General features: G+C 33.7%; 1 protein-coding gene across 3 annotated transcripts in view; it reads left to right on the top strand.

Moving 5' to 3' along the window:
* ADGRL2 (adhesion G protein-coupled receptor L2) overlaps positions 1-22315 on the top strand; it is a 180411-nt gene that overhangs the window by 119751 nt on the left and 38345 nt on the right. For all 3 annotated transcript variants that reach the window (XM_082670292.1, XM_082670294.1, XM_082670293.1), the window contains exons 4-7: positions 7799-7908; positions 13948-14748; positions 20784-21074; positions 21859-21962. In XM_082670292.1, the coding sequence (XP_082526418.1) occupies positions 7799-7908; positions 13948-14748; positions 20784-21074; positions 21859-21962 (1306 nt within the window). The remainder of the gene's footprint in view (positions 1-7798; positions 7909-13947; positions 14749-20783; positions 21075-21858; positions 21963-22315) is intronic.

The following is a 22315-nucleotide window of genomic DNA, read 5'->3' as shown; positions in this document are numbered from 1 at the left end:
TACCACATTAATTACACATCATTTAGCTTCCTGATGTTATGTTTACCTAGCAATTAGTTAGGCTTACAAATCATCATTGATAAATATTTTAAAAATGCAGGACCCACTTTCCTTAGCGCTACAGAATGGAAGTTTAGATAATAAAAGGGGATTTCATTACACAGTTTTAAAAAAGGTTTGATTTAACATTCAACTCAGTTTCCCTCTTTCATCTGTGAAGACGATTGTAACGTTGTATCTTGGAGCATAACTTCTTTTTATCCCTCCAGTTTATTTGGTTACTTTGTTTGAGCAAATTTACTTAGGAACTTAACTATTCATGTTTTAAGATAATCTACTGTGTGTATAAAAATTTATTGTAAATTGGGACTAAAAAAAGACAGGGGTTCTAGTACCTAGCGTACTGCATTCATTCCTTGGTCATTTGGAATTGTTAGTGCATGAAAAAGTTATTTGGAAGCTAAAGGGTACTTTTTCCTCCACCCCTTAAATAGATCTGTCTCCTTAGTGTTGTATTATTGGCTTTCATGATACAAAACTGCTTCCAAATTGACAGAATTCTCTGAGAATCAGGTACAGCTGATTGAAGCAGAATTGGACGTCTGATACTTATTTTCTAATAACTGTGTTTATTTACAAGCAGCAGTAGTCAGGTTAACCATTCATCATTATTTCATTCATTCAAAAACAACTACTGAATTCCTGTTATGTGCCAGGCATATAGTCACCTCTAATAAAAATGTATAGGTTGACAGTGACCTTTTTTCTTTATTTTCCTTTTCTTTCTTGCCCTCTGTGGTAAATTTTAAAAATTTGTGTACTTGAAGAGAATAAAATTTACTCATTGACATATGATTTTTTTTTTTGGTAATTGAGGCTCAAGAATGAATATCATTTCTAGACCATTAGTTAGAGAATGGGTTTATAACATCAACTGTAGATGTTCTATTCAGTTAGAAGATATAGTTCCCCATGTGGATGTGGTTTTAAACTTCCACAGTACCCCTGTGAATGTTCTGTTTATATTTGACATTTTGGAAAGGGATATCATTACATGTTTCCCTAGTACCTTGAAAGCATTTATTTCATCTCCAAAAAGTAAGCAGTTTTAACTAAGACAGAAGGTAGCTCAGGAAAGAAACAGACCTGTTATTGCTAGTATTTTATAATTAAATTTTAAAAATAACAGATGCCACTAAGAGACTGAAATTATTGATGCAGTCTTCACTGAACAGACATTCTCAATAAAGAATTGGACTAATTGTAGAGGATGACTCCAAATTTCAGCAAACATTAATTTTTAGTTTCTGTCATGATATACTAGGCTTTTCTGTTGAATGCTGGAGTATTTGTTCAAGTTGGTAGATTTTGCATTTTTAATCTTCCTTAGAACTGTGGTGAATAATGGCCCCTGGCAGGAGATAATGAAATTTTCTTAATTTATATTTTCAAGCAGAAGCTTCAATTGAAAATGGCATCCTATGGCCTGGAGACATAGCTCTAGTGCAAGTTTCAGGGGAGATGCAATAATAATGCAGTGCCACCGAGATGAGGAAAGATGGGACAGTGAAGAAGTAATTTAAGGAAGAAGAAAGAATGTACCAAAGCTTTATTGTAGCATATCTAATGATCTGTTGAAGATTCCCAATGGTTTTTGGAGCATGACTGGAGAAACTAATGTTATCTTGCCAAAACAGAAGCCCCTGCTTAATCAGCAGAACAAGTCTATTGATTAGAACACCTCTCACAATAGATTACACATGGAATCTCATCTCCATACTTTGCACTTGGTAAAGTGTAATAATGAGCGTAAGATAATCAAAACAAGAGTAAGGGGCTTCCCTGGTGGCGCAGTGGTTGGGAGTCTGCCTGTCGATGCAGGGGACACGGGTTCGTGCCCCGGTCTGGGAGGATCCCACGTGCCGCGGAGCGGCTGGGCCCAAGAGCCATGGCCGCTGAGCCTGCGCGTCCGGAGCCTGTGCTCCGCAACGGGAGAGGCCACGACAGTGAGAGGCCTGCATTAAAAAACAAAACAAAACAAAACAAACAAACAAAAAAAAACAAGAGTAAAAGCAATTTGTTGGGCATTGTACAATTCAAAATTAGAGTTGGAAAGGAAACAAATTTGCATGAATACTTCAGCCTGTTTTTAAAGCTGTACATAGTAAATCATATGGGAAATACAGGGAATACTCTGGAAGAACAAAAGATGTTCTGCCCCTTTAAGATTTGCAAATCTATGTCCATCTCATATAAAGGAGTAATGCTCTTATTACTGATATTTTTGTTGTTGTTGGTAATTCATATTTGTTAAGGGATTGTGCAAAGAGTTTGCCTGCATTATCTTATTTAACCTTAACGACAAACTTCTAAAGAGGGTATTATGGTTTACAGATGAGAAAGCTAAGGTTGAAAGGTTTAATATGTTGCTTACGGACTCACAGTTAAGTAAGCAGCAGGGCTGGAACTAAAACCCCAATTCTTTTTTATTCTGAAGCCTCTGCTTTTAAACACTCATCTCCCCAGTTAGCAAATAATTTTGCTTCTGAACAGAGTCAAACGATATGCTATGCTGGTGATATTCATACAGCTTATTCTCAGCTTATAATAATGTGTGCATTGTTCCTTCTTTCATTTACAGTTTTAAAAGATTAAGGAAAAGCAGCATATTAAGTTTGTTTGCATTATTAATATTTCATTAGTGATGAAGCACTACTGTCCCCTAAATAAAAAGATGTTTCTTCAAATTCTGCTGTTTAATCTCTGCATGATAATTTATACATAATTTCCATATACTAGTATGTAAATTAATGGTAATATACATTTGTAAAATGCATTTTTATCAATTACACATTTTTCTTGGCAATATTTAGATTAGAAAATTAGAGGAAGAAATATTTAATATGATAGAAAGTTGCAACCTAAAATAATGTATAGAAATAACATAGGTGATTTTTTTAATAGTGCTTTTAAACCAACGATGTAAAATAATGTTTAGCTTTTTATCTACACATGTCAACTTGGAAATTTTTGGAAATGTGGTTAGAATATTAAAAATGACCATACGCTTAGATCTGAGACTGCGTATGTAGTTTTACATTAACTTAGTAGGTGGTATTAAATCATACATTATATCCCAGAAATTGCTTAGAAGTAAATTTTTGCAAGGGCTGCCTTTATGTCCCTTGAGTTCTTTCTGAAAACAATTGTATAGTATAATGTTTTCCTATAGTTGAGCCACTTTATTAAAATGTATTTTAATAAATAAGTCAAAGGTTGACTATAGAAAAATTTGCAGTGATTATAGTGGATCTTGTTTTGGTTTGTTATTTTTAATGATACCTTCCTTCTAGGGAACACAGTATATTTTTACAGATTGCCAAAATTTTATTTCCAGATTTGTTTAGTGTTAGATATTTTCATTAGCTAGGAAAAGATTATACTTTCCTTCTGTTGTTGAAAATGGGCTTACATGTGATGTATACATGTACTTAGAAATTGTACTTATTTAGGTTAGGAATTTATAAATAACTAGCCTGCTGGCTCAACATTAGAGCAACTAAAACCCTTGATTCTTATGATTAAAATTAGCAAGAGAAGATATGTTAACATTGTAAGCTGTGTTATGTACTTGCTGCATAAATCATAGTCATCACTAAATGCTTTTCTATTTCACTTGTATTTTATTAAGGTTTGTAGAGTAAAAGCATGTGTTCGCATATATAATTTATTCTTTACTAAAGTACCTAAACCTGTCTCTAACCCAGTGGTCCTCATAAATCAGAATCATCAGCAGAGCTAGTTAAAACACAGATTGCTGGGTACTAGCCTCCAGAGTTTCTGAGGCTGTTGGTCTTGGGTGGGACCTGAGAATGAATTTCTAACAAGTTCCCAGTTGGTGCTGGGGCTGCTGGCCTGAGGAACACATTTTGAGAACCCATGCTTTAACTATCCTCACTCATCTGTGCAGCCTTACAAACACCAAATAAAATAAAATCAATTATTTAAAAGTTGAAGTGTTTGTTTATAATGAACAGTAATTGCATTTCCTTCAAGTCATAATTAAAGGTCCACCTATTTAAAAAACCCTATTTATCCTTTTCTGCCTTATTCTCATTTATACTGAATTTTTATGTTTCACATTTAGGAAAAGTATAAATTTTTAACATCATGAATCCACATGGTATTACTAAAGTATACTGATACTTTAATTGTTAATGTAACCATATCTTTTTTTTTTTTTTTTTTTTTTTTTTGCGGTACGCGGGCCTCTCACTGTTGTGACCTCTCCCGTTGCGGAGCACAGGCTCCGGACGCGCAGGCTCAGCGGCCATGGCTCACGGGCCCAGCCGCTATGCGGCATGTGGGATCTTCCCTTCCCGGACCAGGGCACGAACCTGTGTCCCCTGCATCGGACTCTCAACCACTGCGCCACCAGGGAAGCCCTTAATGTAACCATATCTTAACTGATAAATCTTTTTTTCTGGAGGAAGAGAGAAACTCATGAGGGGAACTTCGCTTAGGGCTGAGAATGCAAACAACTGAATGCCTTTCCTTTCTTGGCTTAGTTGTGACTTTTTATTTTCATTAGAGTGAAAACTTGAAGCTGAGCAGTTGATGGGAATTTACTTTGCTTCTGTGGCTAATTGCTTTCTCTTTCCCTATCTTGAATGATAGCAGTTTACAGTTTTATAGCCTTAACCAACAGTGTATTGGTTAAGGAATTTTCCGATTTTTCTTAGTACTAACAGCTCACATTGGGTATTTCCTTTTCCCTAGTTTCCTCACACTTTCTGTATATGGAAACCTAAGGCTACTTGCATACAGGAATTTACATAGTCTGTATTTTTAATAATTTCCATCATTTGGTCCTCTAAAATGTTAGGTTTTCTTATCCATGAATCAAGATACTAGTATGCAAATCTGATATTCTTATACCTTTGTGTTCCTCTTCTTGCTGACCCTTTACTATTTTAGCACCCAAATTCCTTTTTTTCCTCAAGATTAATTTTTTGCACTTCTGATATATAAAATGAACCTTTTTGACATCTGAGAGGCCATGAATTCTAGAAATCTATATAATTGTTTTTGCAGGAACTCCATTAAGTTTCTTTACCTTCAATTTTTACTTAAGCGCACAGACCTAAAATTAATACTTTTTGCTGTCTTAGAGTGAATGCATTGTACAATGTGATTATTAAAAGAAATTTTAAAAATTACGTGGTTGATATAAATTATTATAATTGCTTTTGACATTAATTTGAACTTGTAATTGTGGTCAGGTGACTAATGCAGAGTTGTTCAGAAAAAGAGTAAATATGAGCAGTTATTTTTCATTTTATGGTGTTTGTCTTCTTTTAAACAAAATATAATGAAAACAGGACTACTTATCCCTTGTATACTTCCTGCCAATATACTGTGACATTGACTAAAAGATATTTCAAATCCCATTTTAAAGTCATATTTATTTATCTGATCGTACAGTGGGAAGAAACCTGGAAAATCGTCAGTATGTTCTTTAGTTTTGAAAAAATGATATAAATTTCCAAATCCTTTGAGCAACTTCCTTCTTCACCTTGGTCCAAAGTCCTTCGTGCTCTTGATCTATTTCAACCTTGAGTACAGTCCCCTTTCTCTCTCACCTGTTCCTGGTTTGGTGGGGAGGGAGGCTCCAATGGGAAGGGAAGGGTGATGAAGAATATGAAAAGTTTACTCACGAGTGGAATTGTTGTTTTATGGGATTACTACCATGAATATATTTTGAATAAATATTAAAACCATTTACAACATGGCAGAGCTTCGTTAGTGGCTATAAAATATATATAGAAGGAGTGTATGAAAGGGATATCTAACTCATAAGAGTTTAGATTTCTTTGTTTCTAAGAAGTGTGAGGGTGAGATAAAGGGACGATCTTTGTAGGTATGAGTAAGTACAAGCAAGGAAATTAAAGTTTTTAATTTTTGATGGGGACCAGGTTAGAGGTTGAGAATTCCTGAGATCAAGAAACTTTAAAAAGAAGCAATGAACTCTTGTTACTGTAAAATTTAAGAAGAAAATGAAACATTAGTTCAAACAATAGACGTTGGTCTGTTGAGAAATCTTAAATCCATTTGCTGTTTAAGATTTTAGGATATAAAATTTGTTCCACTATTCATGTTAAAATAATTCATTTACACTAAATAGAGAACCATTGGCAAATTTTTATAAATGATTGAACTCACTTAAGAGAAACACGGAATAAGGGGAGTAAAACATGATGTTGCATAAGAATGTGACACTGCATTGTTTACATTATCCGTGCTTTTGAAAATTATTTTATATGGTATGTTTAAAAAATATGGCATAAGGTATTACAGAGTATGATAAAAGTTATCATTAGTTTAATATTTGTACAAACAATTTTAGTTATAATTTATTTAAAATGTCCATTTGAAGTTCATTTATTGTAGCTTGACCTATAAAATTTACCTGTTTGATCCTATAGAAGTTTTCAGTTCAGGTCTTGCTGCTCAACAGGGAAGAATCAACCTGGTTTGAGTTGAAGTGGCTCTAAGGTGCATGACTTACATACCTACCCCTCTCTAACACAGTTCTCCTTCCACCCTCCGTGAATTAGTTGTGCTAAAAACTGGGCTACTTTTTGATTCTTTATTTGCCATGCTATAGTCTAGTTATTTAATGTACTATAGAATGTCTGGTATTCAAATTATCAAGTGAATTTTGTTAAAATGCTCTTACTCTCCTTGCTTTGTCTTCCTAATTTATATACTAGCAGAAAATACAGTAATAGCCCTGAAAATATTACATTGCATTGGGTTGTAATCAAGTTAAATATAAAGGAAATGATTCTTGCCTTTATATAGCTTATAACAGGATCATTTGGACAAATTCATAGAACTCAAATAAATATCATCTTGCCTGGAATTCTAACTTAATTCTAATAATCTCAATGACAATGAATTAATGACAACACAAAACTAAGAAAATACTTCCGATAGGAATAAATAGGACATTCTAGACATCATGTTAGTGACATTCTTTTTAGTGTTGTATTTCAGGGAGTACTAATTTAGAAAAACCTAATTCATAGTCATATCATGTTGATAGTATAAGCCTATTGCTCTATGAAAATAGTAAGTGTAACACAATGCTTAAGACACTCAGTATTATGTACCACGCACTATGCTAAATGCTTTAAATTCATTCTGTCATTTATGCAGGCCATAGCACGGAAGGTGTGATCAATTAGCTTGGTATCTGGTATTCAAGAGTGTATAAATACCTGTAATAGAATGCTTAACACAAAATGGGATTTAGAGGATAAGCTTAAAACCTGGCTCTTCCTTTGTTTCAGTATGTTGTCAAAATTTACTTTCAAGCTATTCAGTTTATGACTCTCTTTTGTTCAGTTCCATTCTTGTTCAGTACCATTTTAAAGTCAATTTTAATTCTTAAATATGGTGAGTATCCAGGTAAGTTTCTTTTTTTTCAGTACATGTTGAGCATGTCAAAAATTCCAATTAAAATGTAAAATGTATACTAAAAGAATAGAGAACTGTTAGTGATTTTCTTTTTATTTCCAGTTAAAATTCAGTGTGACCCATGCTACAGATATATTACAACATAAAGAAAATAGGACTTTTGTAACTCTTTACAGCAACCTAATATCAGTTGAATTTTTTAATTTATGGTACTAGTTGCTTGAAGAAAATACGGATCAGTTCTCTATTATATTTCTTTAGTAAAAATAAACAAATACATTATTGTTACACAAGTTTGATTTGTTTTGTTTTCCAGGTGCAACAATCGAACACAGTGTATAGTAGTTACTGGGTCAGATGTATTTCCTGATCCATGTCCTGGAACATACAAATATCTTGAGGTCCAATATGAATGTGTCCCTTACAGTAAGTATGAAGCTTGTATTTTTCACCTTCTACAGCATTCCTCGTTGATGCTGAAAGAGGACACATGTGAAAGAAGCATATGTTTATGGCCTACAAAACTATTATGCATGCAGAGCACTAACAGACTCGGGCCTCCAATTAGTTTCATGAAATGTGGAAGGAAGCCATAGTGTGATGCTGGCCAAGTGTCTGTCTGTGTTCTTAAGTGTTTGGCTTTTAAGGCTAGTGTTTTTCCAGAAAACAAACTTGAATTAGCTATTCAGTAGGGCAGATAGAAATCTGTAGTTTTGCCCAATACCAGTTGCTGACAAATTGGTTTGGCTCACAGTTTTCTAAAGAAGGAATTGACTTTGGTTTTAATCGTGAGCTACTTGAATGACTACCTGCTGTTGTGGTAACTTTAATGCCTGGTGAAAGCTACCATTGCAGTAACTGAGGCAAGTGCTTTCCTTTTTGTCCCTTGTCCTTAAGAGAGTACTCCTTTACCAGATTCAGTGACTAAATCTTAACGCTAGATAAAACAAACGTAACAAAGCCTTGCACATATTTTTAATTTGCAGCATCCATTTTTAGTATTATCCTTTAGAGGAATATTTAAAATTCAGTTGGAAACTTCATAAGTAGGCTTCAGCTAATACTGTAATTCTGTGTAGTTTTCCTCCTAATCTCAGAATTCATATTTATGAATTGGATTCTGTATTTTCAACAGGAAAAAAACATTTTAGACAATTAAAAAGATTAAGTATATTACTTAATTTTCATCAGGTAATTTGGTTTCGTTCTTGACTTCTTTACTTCTTAAATTGGATAAACGTGTCATGCCACCTTAATTCAAGGCATTTGAATTAAAAATTCTTTAGCAGCAATTTTATGATTTGCTTCAGAGGACTTCCCTCCTTAAAAAAATATGGACTCAAACTAATAATGAAATTGCTTTTTCCAGAAGCTCAAAAACCAGATCACTAGCTCTGATAGATTCATATGTTCAAACTATCAATATTTCTGAAACCAAAGGGCTGATTTTAGATAGATATACTATGCCCAGTATGGTTGTAATACATACTTACACATCCTGTGAAGGCACTGTCGTCTCTCTCTTCTCTGCCCGCAGTTTTGATAAATTGGCTTTTTGTGGGGTATCAGTTAAAGGCCAAACACAGATTATCTTTTCATCCCTGCTCTGTGTTGTGTTACTGTGAAATGGAGGCTTTTTATGTTTTCAGTATTTTCTATATCATTTGAAGGATTGGAAGCCTACTGAGTGCACTGATCTTTATATCGTTTCTCCTGTGTGTAGTGTTGGTGGCTTACATAATCATTCTCCTTTGCCACTGGAGGAACATTGTATTCTTTTGAGCTAACCAAAGTTTTGTTCCATAAAGTCACTTGCAGTTGAATTTAGTATGGTTTCTGTCCTCAAATTAGAAAAGGAACACAGCATCCATTCCCAAACAGTGGAATCGGTCAGAGCTGCCAAGAATTATGTCTTTCTGGAGCCAGTTCCTGTAATCTAGTCTATAGATCAAGAACAGTGTTAAGAAAATATTATTTTCAGACTTTTAAGTTATTTCTTGCGCTGTTTAAGAAAGGAAAATGTGGATATCTTCTGGAACATCTAACTTTCAAAATTTACTTTTTCAGTTCTCCAGAAGTAATGTACACTGTGTAATAAACTTGCAAATAGCAATACTCAGAGAAGTATTTGTTCTTTTTAGGTTTTGTCCTTAAAAAAAAAAAAAACAGTAATTAATTTGCTGTTACCTTTCTAGATGTTTGCAGGAGACAGAAATAAGTCTATGGCTTTTTTAAACTACTCCTTGCTAAAGAGTAGAAGTAATTACAATTCCTATATACTGTTCAGTAGTGACACACTATAAATTGCATGATTTTCACTAATATTATAATTAATGCAAAGGATCTTTTTAGATTGTTCTGATCTTATTTAGGACTGTGTATCTTCTTAATCTCTTTTCCCCATTATCCTCTCCTTTTGTTTCTTTATGCTTCTGTCCTTTATAACCATCTCTTGTTTTTATTTTAAGTGTCTAGCTTTCACTTTTCCCTTGTTTTAATAGTATTTTGGTACTTTGTAATGTTTGCATACTCCTTTTACACTTAGTTGATAAAAACTGTCGCTGTCAGATAACATTTATTATGTGTCTGTTACCACCTGGCTTTATGCCAGTTTCTATCCAGAGCAAGTTCTTCAGGAGCATATCTATCCCAAACTGTTTCCACTTATTTAAAAAAATTTTAGAAATTTTCCATGATCTCTGAAGATTTTATAATAAATTTACTCAGCAGAGTCCATTATAAATGCTGTTATTTTTTAACTTTGTATGTTTATAGACAGGCACATATATTTGATTAGTAATTGAATGAATGTGTGTTTAAAAGAAGTCATAAGGATCTTGTAGGATAAAGGAGAGTAATCAGATTAGAGTTTCCATATCCTACAGATGCGATTTGGTTTTGATTTTTGTACCCTCCTATCTCAAATTATCATTAAGTTATTAAAGTTATACCATAAATTCAGCTATGTTTTATTTTATGAGAAAAAAACTTTTACTATTGATTCAATCATTATTAATGAATAAACATAAGATTATTCAAAATGAAATAGTGTGTCACTGCAGATACAGCGTACGTAGGCTTTAGTTTGTTTGGGTCGATTTCTTGTCTTGCATAACCGTGTCCTTCACTGATGTTAGTGGGTCACGTATTTATGTTTGTTCTATAGCATAGTAAATGTATTGTTATGAATTAATTCATACAGTCTCTTAAGACAAGTTGCAATATATATTTGTGATGAAGAATGCTAATTTCATTAATTTTATTGTATTTTAATATTTTTCTCGGTTGAGTGAATTTTGGCTGATTTGACAAATATATATCCTTTGGGTTGTCATAAAAATCATAATGTAAGGTCTTTTGTTTTGAATATCCATATTTTATGCACTTCATCAATCATCAAAAGTTTTATTTAATTTTTTTTTACTTTTACATTTGAATGTTACTTCTCAGTTTTCATTAGAATTATAAATTATATACAATATATATCCATTTTATTTTCTTTAATATAAATATAAAAGTTAAATCATAAATGAAGTTATCCCTATTTAATATTTTGCTCAGTAACTGCCCTGTCATTTTATCGTATCAAATAATAAAACCCAGCCATTTTCAATTAATGGAAAACAAAATATATTTTCTACATCCTTTATTGAACTTGTTTTAAGTTCTGTTTTAAATGCGTAACATTTTAAAATGTATTATTCCCATCTTTGCATTTAATTGATGTATTTCAGTATACTCATCCTTTCCTAAAAATAAAGAATATAGCTGTATATAAAGATAGTCTGAGCAGACTCAACACTAATGATTTATTTTATCCTCATTTTCCCACCATGCCCTTCCTTTATTGATTCTAAGAAGGTATAATATTGCTCTTCACTGAGCAGTAATTTTAGGACCAGTCGTTTATAAAAAAGAATTGTTCCACGTCAGTAACACTGAATTTCCTTTTTACTGGATGTAGTCAGGTTTACGCATTAATAGAGCAAGTATGTTTCCTGAAAGTGGTTAAATAGACCAAGTTGGACAGGGGAGGTGGTGTCTTAATGTGGAAGGTTTCCTATGGCAAAAATATTTGTGTGATATGTTTCTCCCTAAGGTATTTCAGGAGGTCAGTATTTAATCTTGATGAATTATCATAATTAAAAAAAAATAATCAAGCTAAGGCATCTTAATGAAATGTGCAACTACTACAGTATCTTTGAGTAGTCAGTTTGGAGACACAGTATTAGTACACCCTAATGCATTTTAATAAGGGAAGAGGGAGAATCACAGACATTAATCTGGGCACTTTACTAAATTCAGGCAACATACTTCAAAACCTACATACAAAATCTAAAATAGTATTTTATGGTTTGTAATTATTAGAATACTATTTACCAGCAAGAATCTTATATACCATACTTCTAACTGCATAATCCATTTCTTTAAACTTCTTGGAGGGAGGATTTTTTTCTCCTATAACTCTACTAATCAGGTTTGTTTTATGAAAGCATTTACCTTTTATGGGGTCTGTGGAATCAAGGTATTTGCTTTGAATGCTTGGTATGATTGTTGTTGCATGCTAGCTTGCTTTTGTGTAAATTGATGATGGTAGACAATGTCATAATAAGCTAACCATAATTCTTTCTTCCTTTTTTCTCCTTGCCTACTGTGCTTGCTTTTTCCTTGTATGTATTTTGCTTACTTTTTTTTAATAGACTTTGTATTACAAGTTTGAGATATGTGATATAGAGAATTTAATAAGAATTTTATAATATAAAGTATATATAAATGTAAATAAGTAAATTTACTGATTATTAGTGGGGAAGAAAGGTACTACCTTAGCGTACCCTTCAAAGTAACTATTGGGGTAAAGGGGGAGGCTTATATATTCCTGAAAAGGAGGCAGATTTTTTATAGTTAAGATAGATTTTTCTAGAAACAGAAAATTTAATAGAAAAAAATTGAAACGTACTGAGATGCATAATTATATATTTCTTCTTACATCTTTGAAAAATGTAACAATATCAGTATTCATTAGCTTTGACCTGAGCTTCAAAATTGAGTTGCCATGTTTATAAATATATTTCCCTGTTGTTATGCTTACCTAATTTTAGTCAGCTTAATAATGAGTTTGCATAAGATAAATGGGGATGATACACCTATGCATGCATTTGTGTCTATAGCCTACCTATTTAAAGTAAAACTTGATAAGAATGCTGAGTGACTTGGGAAAGGCAAGAGTATGTACACCATGCATTAGTGAAGAGTTTCATTATTTATTCAGGTACACTAAGTGAAGCAACATGCCAACATATTTGTATTGCCTCCTTAATCTACTAAAATGATTGATCCATGTTCTTTTATGTAACTTTAGTATCTTTTCTCCTGCTAGGTTTTCCTGTTGTGTTTCTCTTTATCCAAAGTAGTGCAGCTCTTATTCTTCTTATATTTAGCATCTATTACTAATTCAGTCTTAGACTGTCAATTTATTTTAATCTTTTTTCTTTTTTCCTTGCACTTTTTTTTTTCTTCCGATGCTTAAAATAGAAGTGGAGCAAAAAGGTAAATAACGTATACAGTTTGAACCCCAGCTCCCTGTTATGTGCCTTATGGATGTTACCTTCTCCCTTCCCTTCCCCTACAACACTCCTGACATTAATATATAATTAGCAGGATCTCATAAATGCACGTCATAAAGAAGTCGACTGTTTACAGTGAAATTATATGACTGCTAAATCTGGTGCCGGGGTAAAATTTCTGAAGTCGGCGAGGGGGAGCTGTCCTTTCTCTGTTTCTTTTCACTCTTTATCTCTTTTTCTGATACCCTTGGATATTTTATTATTAAAGTGTCATCTTGCCTGGCTTCCAGAACCCTCTCCATAGCATGCCATGGTTACAGGGTCTCCTGGTCGTTTCATCACTCCTTTCCTCGTATTTACTTTTCTCTGCTTCTAATTGCATTTTCCGAATATTTATGTTCCTTCAATTGAAGCACTTTTGTTTTCAGTCTAAGTTCCATAGACGTTCTAAATAAGCCTTCACATTGGGTTTGTTTTATTTGCTTAATTTTGATGTTCTGCTTTTGGGGGCTTATAAGTGGGCTAAGGAAGGGAGGGTACAAAGTTTGGTCTAAAAGTACTTTGTTCACCCTTATGTACAAAGCTCAGAGTTTTAAAGCATAAATTACCGAATTATAAGATAAAAACACATAGCAAAAATGTAAATTGTTAGCTCAATCATGAATGATCCTAAACTTAGGTTTGTATTTGTGAAAATAAACCCCAGCTGCTTTGTATGCTGGTACATCAATTATGGTAACTTAAGGAAAGAAAGGTAGTACTTGTGTTAAGTATAATTTCTGGTAAAATTGAATGCTAATAGAGTGAATTTTTCTCTTTTGATCTATGATCACTAAAACTTGGTATGCCTGTATAGTCTTTTAACTTTGCTTAATTCTTGTTTTTTCTCTGTGACTGTTAGTTTTTGTGTGCCCTGGGACCTTGAAAGCAATTGTGGATTCACCATGTATATATGAAGCTGAACAAAAGGCAGGTGCTTGGTGCAAGGACCCTCTTCAGGCTGCAGATAAAATTTATTTCATGCCCTGGACTCCATATCGCACTGATACTTTAATAGAATATGCTTCTTTAGAAGATTTCCAAAACAGTCGCCAAACAACAACATACAAACTTCCAAATCGAGTAGATGGTACTGGATTTGTGGTATATGATGGTGCTGTCTTCTTTAACAAAGAAAGAACAAGGAATATTGTGAAATTTGACTTGAGGACTAGAATTAAGAGTGGAGAGGCCATAATTAACTATGCTAACTATCATGATACCTCACCATATAGATGGGGAGGAAAAACTGATATTGACCTAGCAGTTGATGAAAATGGCTTATGGGTCATTTATGCCACTGAACAGAACAATGGAATGATAGTTATTAGCCAACTGAATCCATACACTCTTCGCTTTGAAGCAACGTGGGAGACTGTGTATGACAAGCGAGCTGCATCAAATGCTTTTATGATCTGTGGAGTCCTTTATGTGGTCAGGTCAGTTTATCAAGACAATGAGAGTGAAACAGGCAAGAATGCAATTGATTATATTTACAATACCCGATTAAACCGAGGAGAATATGTAGATGTTCCCTTCCCCAACCAGTATCAGTATATTGCTGCAGTGGATTACAATCCAAGAGATAACCAACTCTACGTGTGGAACAATAACTTCATTTTACGATATTCTCTGGAGTTTGGTCCACCTGATCCTGCCCAAGGTAAGAATGTTTGCTTGCTAATGCTTATATCTTTTATGAACAGTTTATTTTTAAGACTTCTTAATTTTTTTCCTATTTATTTTCTTTCCCTTTTCATAGTTCAAGGGCAAATGATAATATTGTGGCATTTCAAATTGTCACATACTGTGTACATTTTAGCCTTATATTGGTCCATTTTCTTTTTCTGAATTTCTTCGTTTAGATGTTGGTTTCAAAAAATTGTAGCATCCTTGGTCAGTTTAGATTTTCATTGCTAAAAATGTAATGCCAACTACAAACCTGTTAGCTTTGTGTGTTTTTTCTACCTGACTTCTGAATTGATTATGTGCAGACCTTTTAACTTCTTGGCGCCAGTGGTTAAAGGAAATTTTTGTTAGAAAGTCCCAGGAGAATTGCTAGGCTTGATGTACAATGCCAGGCATAAGTATTCTGAAGTTTTGGCCTCTGCTCTCTGGGTAGGAGAAGGAGTCATCTAACATCTTGCTAGATCATCATGTAAAATAACACATTTTTACTTCCCAATAAATTGTGACTGTTTTAGGTCAGTATTTCTGTGACTTTAACTGTTACACATGGACTAAGCATTAAATGATCCCAAGTGTTGATTTATGAAGACAAATCCACTAGCATTTTTTGATTTGTGTTCTCTTCAGGTATCTTTATGTAGGATCATTACTTTATAAATCTTTGGAAATATATTTTAGTTTAGCAAGTTAATTCAGTTCTGCAGTGAACAGTTTTTGAGGGTAAATGAAGTTTTGGATATTTCATTAAAGCAAGATTACCTCATACTCATATGAGGTAGAAGATAGAAGAATGACCTCTTAATATATTATTATAGAGCTTGCACTTATTATGTCTTTTCTATTTGAGCAATATTATTTGTGTTTTAAAGATCTGAATTATTTCAATTTTCTGAGTTAATTAGAATTATCATATTATTGAGTTACTTCAAAATTGTAGGAGCCAGAATGTTCCTTGGAGTGACTAAATCAGTCTCTTCAACAAGGTGGAACATAAATTAACATCTTTTTCTTCTGCTAAAGTAGTGTACATTCACACACTTAAACACAATTACATATACCCACACATAGTTTAGGGTATAATGTTACTAAGTTCTAAATATTGTCATAGGGTTAGGACCTCAAAAGCAGAAGCCTTTTGTAATTGAATTTCTAATTTGAGTTATAGAATACAAAAATATGTGATTTTTCTTCTTAACTTAAGGGCAATAATGACATATGACTTAGTATAAGCCCCCTTTTTCTCTAATTCATGTATGTCTAGAATTTGTTGGGTGAAAATTGCAGCAGTGTCCCATTGTTAAATTTTCAACAATGAAATCTGTTAAGACATAAAAATCTTTGTTAATAGTCATAGTATTCTTTATTTTTAAATTCAGACCTATCTTTTTTCTCTTGAGGCTAGCAATTTGGGATGGTTCCTATATCTCAGTTGCTTTTCTAAATGCTAGTACTATGCTTCTCCTTTATCCTATAGGTTTGTAAAAGGCAGAAGGTCAGTAATTGACAAAATTTGACACTGTGGAGATACATGTGTTAATCTTTTTTGTAACCTGTATTACCCTCACAGCTGTTAAATTTATCTTGGGTAGCAGTAAATCTCTTTCCCTCCATTAGAAAAAAATAGAAAATAAATTTTAAAAATGTAAATTCATAATCAGGCAGCACCTAAAGTTGAGTACAGATGCAGCTCAACAAGGAATCATTGCCTCCCTGATTGTCACAGAGTACTTCATAAAATACAAGATGAGTAAAAATGTCATTTTCCACATGTGGCTTATGTTCTAGTAAATAACTTGATCCATTTCAGATGAAAGAATCTTTGATAATTTGGATGCTTTTTGGAAAAAAGTTACCAGCTTCGAAAATGAGAAACAGCCATATGTGGTAACTGCATTCCTACAGCTGTGTTGTGTTATCCAAAATAGTTAACCATTCTTACATATTCTCAGAAAGTGAAAATTTGTATTGACCCCTTATTAAACCCTTAGTGGTAAAAAGTTTTATCTGACCTAAATTTCTTGCTGATGTTTGAATTGTATTCTCTTATTCACGTGCTCTTTATAATTTACCTTCAAATGCTTTTAGAGAGACTCCTGCCTCGCTCATCTAAGATATGTGCTGTTATCTAACTGCATGTAGATGGGGCATTGCAGAACTATTGTGGCTCATACATTTAGGTCAAACCAGTAAGCCACTGTCAGCAAGTCTTATGTACTGGCTTTGCTACCATGTATATAGCTGAACTGTACATTGTGCTGTAAAATGGATAATTTTTCATTGTGGACTGTTTCACTGTATTAGCTTCAATACTTTTCCCCATTTATAAATCCAAGCCTTTCATTCCTAACAGCACAAGTACATTATTGCTTGGCCTTGATAATGTTTTCAAATACATCTTTCTTTTTTTCTTTAAATTTTTAGCTTTTTGTGATCTCGGCATAGTTAATTTGCTCCATTTCCTTGAACTAGGTCTGTTTTTCCTCTTTTACTTTTTTTCTCTATAAAATGGGCTTAGAAAAATCCCATTTCAGTCATATATTAAGATATATCATATGTATCTTTTCTATGTCTTAATCTGAATTGATTTATATATATACTTAATCTGTCTTCAGATTTGATATCCCAAACATTATCGAAAAATATTGTGTCTTGAGTGTTGACAGTTTCTGAATATCTGTCTTAGAGTAATAATGAAATATGACACTTAAACAACATGTGGGAAATTTTTTATCAAGAGAGCCAGTTAGGTCTATTACTTAGGAAGTGTTCAGTGTAGAATACATATTTCTTAAAACATCTTCCCACTGATAATGGATGCTAATTAAAAGATGATCAGTGTTTGTAGACATCGAATAAGGGTAAATTTAATAAATCTGCAGTTTTTGCCTTACCAGGCTACAGACTCACTCTAACTGGAGTTCATTCAGTGAATAATGGGTGAGTTTTGGGACTTGGAAGAGGGAAATAACAACCCATATTGTCCTTAAAATCTTTTCACACAGGAAAAAGCTGGCGATAATTAGCAAGTTCTTAGTAAATACTGTCGTAGTAAATTGAACCATTCTGTATGTGTTTGTTGAAATTTTCATGGGTACCTATTAAATATGTTTATTAGCATTATTGGCACCGTTTCTACATCTCTGTACTCAAATAATAAATGGTAGGTAGAATGTTAAGTCATTTAATCTGTGTGTTTGATATGGCACCTGATAATTTTGGGACAGGCTCTGTAAAGTAGGGTTTAGATTTATGACATAAGTCTATTGTGAGTTGCCATGTTTTCTGTTACCATTTATAGGATATTCTTGAGTTTTGAGCCTTTTGCCACATACGGTTCCTTACGAAACTTTTTATTGCTTCAGTATCTTATGTTCCCACATTTTTTCTTCTTTTAAAGATTTATGCAGAACACAGTGTCAGTTAAATGCTCCAAAATAAGGGCAAATTGCTTAGTAGGGTGCCATACTTTCCCAGAGTCTCTGAAAATCTTTTATCTAGAAAAGTAAGATCATAACATTTAAGAGTATGGACAAGTGAACCTGAACAAATTGCTTAACCTCCTCCATGGCTCAGTCTTCTCTTCTGTAAAAGGAAGATAATCATAGTGCCTACTTCATGGGGTTGTGATAAGGATTAAATAAGATGATCTGATGATCCATGAATGGTGATTAGCACAGCATCTGGTACATAAATGCTGAATAAAGTGTAAGCTTTTATCATCATGGGGTGCCCTGTTGTGACCTGTCTTCACCTAGGGAAAGAAATATTAATTTTTAGAAATACCTCTTCATTTCTAGCTTCAACATTAGAAAAAAATGCTTTCCTTGAAGTTGTTAAGCTTTGGCCTTGCAAAATCTTATAGTTGTCCTCCTAAAGGGTTTCATTTTGCCACTTAAAGTTGATGTTCATGTTTATTTTCATGGTACCCCAATATTTCATTGGTTTACCTTTGAAGAATGTGTTGCTTCCCTTTAAACTTCTTTTGATGAACAAAAGGTAAAAAGGTATGAAATTTTATTATCAATGACACATGCAAATATGGTATAGAATGTTGCATGAAATTTTGTGCATTTAATAAAAGTCATTTTATTGCCTACCTTCACTCACTTATTATGAATCTTTACTGATGCTCAGCAAACAGATCACTAATTGTAGTATTGTTAATACATATTTCAGTGATTAAATATGTACTAATTAGCACAGTGTCAAGGGATACATCAGAAGGTGTAGCACTAAACCATTTTGCTCTGCCCTTTTCTCTTTGTTCCGGATCCCCCCCGCCCCCGGCTTTTAGATTTCATTCAGCAGCATTCACTTGACACTTCTGCAAAAGATTGTGATGCTTTTGACAAATGTTAATTGAGAAAGCACTGAAAGCCTGGCTGCATTGTAATCAAAAGAAAATTACGAGGTTTAACAGGATGTCAGGGAAGCGCTTTACAGAAAAAGATAAACAGGTTTGAATAGGTTTCTGCAGCAGCTGGCTAGGCATGATGCTTGGCTAATGTACACAGGCTTCTCTCATATGGTCAGTAACTGATGCCCTGGAAATAAAACACTGCTTAAGAAGTTTCTCTTGTGATAGAATGAAAAAAGGGTGTAAAAAGTGTGTCTTGCACTTATTGATAACAAGAAGTTTCTCACTACTAAAGAACTAGGAACAAGTACACACTACTTTTTCTGATAAACTTAGCATACTCTGTCATAGAGTCAGAATTATGTAAACTATTTATGGACCAGAGCTTAATATTATCAGTGATAATATGAACTTGTTTTCCAAGAAGTTTTAATGTTCTAATTTGTTTTTTATGTATAGCAAAGCCATAAATTAAGTTAATGTTTTATAAGATTATTTTAAAAAATAGTTATTTTTAGTTTGCTCTACTCAATTTAAATTTAAGGCATCATATTTACAAGGTCTTAAGAGCCAGTAATCTAAATGTTGATAAAACTATAGTGTGATCACCTAATAGATTTTAAATGGTGCCATTAAAGTTTTACTGACAGAATTTTTGTTGTTTTTTTTAAATTAAGTGTTAATGAGGGAAACATTAAGCTCCATTATTATTTTAACCTAGTGGATTCAACAGTTTAAAAGTAATGTTGGAAGTCCAAAATAACCTTAAATTTTTTTTATTTTAAAATTTCTACGCTTAAATCCACTTTTATATTTTTAAATCCTTTTATGCTCTCTGTTAAAGGTCAGTAGGATATGTAGGGTTGTTTTCAAATTAGGCATTATTTGATCGAACCCGTTATCTTGATATGAGATTGCATTGTAACCTCTGACCAGAAGTAGTTTCTTTTTCATACCTGTGTTTTCAAAAGTAAAAATGTCGAAGCCTCAGATGTTTCCTTACTGAAACAGCACAAGCATGCCCAGCTTATCTTCTGTTTGGATCTAATCAGGCATGCTCAAAAATCTCTCAAGCAAGAATGGCTGCTGGGTGGAAAGATGTTACAGTATTTGTTTTCCTTCAAGATGCAGAGTGGGTGACTTGAAATTTTCTATTGTCCTAATTATATGTAATGGTTAGACTTTTGTTGATACTTTGAATTTTATTGTTTCAGAGTATGAATTTATATAAGAAACGGATTTTTCTAAATGTATTTGATATGACATAATGTATTTGATATGTACATTGAAATTTTCTATATGAAACTGCCCTTCATTTCCTGTTACATGATATATGATGAAATTGTACATAAAATTTATTATCAAATATTTCATTGAGAAGTAAGCCTAGCACAATTAGAGTCATAGAGCAAAATCTATGGTAAATCCTAAACTGCCATCGCTTAGCCAACAATATGAATAAATTGGAATAAATGAAGAGATTTATTCTTCCTCCCACCCTACGGATATTCTCATTAATTTCTCATTTTGTTGGTTTTGGGGTAGTTGGATGGGTAGGGTGTGTGTGTGTGTGTGTGTGTGCACGTGCGTACACGTTCACATATGAGTGCAAGTGTGTGTTTGAGATTAACATACTCATTTTTTTTCCGTAGTGCCTACCACAGCTGTGACAGTAACTTCTTCAGCTGAGATGTTCAAAACCACAGTATCAACCACAAGCCCTTCACAGAAAGGCCCCATGAGCACAACTGTAGCTGGATCTCAGGAAGGAAGCAAAGGGACAAAACCACCTCCAGCAGTTTCTACAACCAAAATTCCTCCTGTAACAAATATTTTTCCCCTGCCAGAGAGATTCTGTGAAGCATTAGACGCAAGGGGGATAAGGTGGCCTCAGACACAAAGGGGAATGATGGTTGAACGACCATGTCCCAAGGGAACGAGAGGTATTTCCTGTCAAATACTATATATACATTTTAAAACTTATTTTAGGGGCTTCCCTGGTGGCGCAGTGGTTGAGCGTCCGCCTGTCGATGCAGGGGACACGAGTTCGTGCCCCCGGTCCGGGAAGATCCCACGTGCCGCGGAGCGGCTGGGCCCGTGAGCCATGGCCGCTGAGCCTGTGTGTCCGGATCCTGTGCTCTGCAACGGGAGAGGCCACAACAGTGAAAGGCCTGGGTACAGCAAAAAAAAAACCAAACAAACAAAAACTTATTTTAAGTAGGTTCTGAACTACACAGAAGTGATTTTATTTGAGGAAAGAGATATTTACGATAGCTAACTTCATTGTTGTTTTTGTTACTTTGGTAATATAGCACATGTAGACAACTTAAAGGTTTTTAAACTGTAAAAGTCATTTAAGGTCAGGCACTGAATTAAATTCTCTCCCTCTTAAAGACCTAGGTCAAGCCTGAGATTTTTGCCCATGGATTCTCTAGTGAGGCTTCCTTACAGCTGTCTTTCTCATTGCAATGTATCATTTTGGATGAGTCCCAAGAAAATCAAGGGCTTTTTGTTTGTTTGCTGTAAATGTCTGATATTTCTGTGCTGACTTTATATTTACTGTTTATAGTCTGTATTATACCCTACTTTTCATCAGTTATTGTCAACTACTTCCATTAATGTTTATTCAAAATTTAACACACGGAGTAGGATCATCATAGCTGATTTCCCGAATGCATGCAGAAAAAATGGTTTCAATTTCACTGTTGCTTTCTACATCTGTTGTAGGAACTGCCTCGTATCTCTGCATGCTTTCCACTGGAACATGGAACCCTAGGGGCCCCGATCTTAGCAACTGTACCTCACACTGGGTAAATCAGCTGGCTCAGAAGGTTGGTTGGAACCTTTTAATATGATACACATTGGTGATTAAGGGCTTTAACTTCTAACATAAATAATTTAACTTTGTATGTTAAAACCAGCTTCGTTGCTCTTTGTTCAGCGTAAAAGTAAAAAATTATGCATAGCTTTGTCTGTAAACTATTTATTCAAAGTTACATATGTTTTAGGGCATGCTGTTTTCTATGTTAAGCTTTTTAATGAGTACATAGTTGCTTAATTTCATTCATATTTAGTTCTGTTTCTTTTGATGTTTGTAAGACAAATAGTGTATTGGCCTAATAAATCAAGTATCATTAATTTGCAGCTGAATCCACAGAATGCAAGCAGATGTTCATATTGCAGA

The sequence above is a fragment of the Grampus griseus genome (assembly GCF_964374135.1).
Source record: "Grampus griseus genome assembly, chromosome: 1".
NCBI classification, from domain to species: domain Eukaryota; kingdom Metazoa; phylum Chordata; class Mammalia; order Artiodactyla; family Delphinidae; genus Grampus; species Grampus griseus.
The sequence above is the reverse complement of the archived record's forward strand: the minus strand, read 5'-3'. Positions and strand labels throughout refer to the sequence as shown.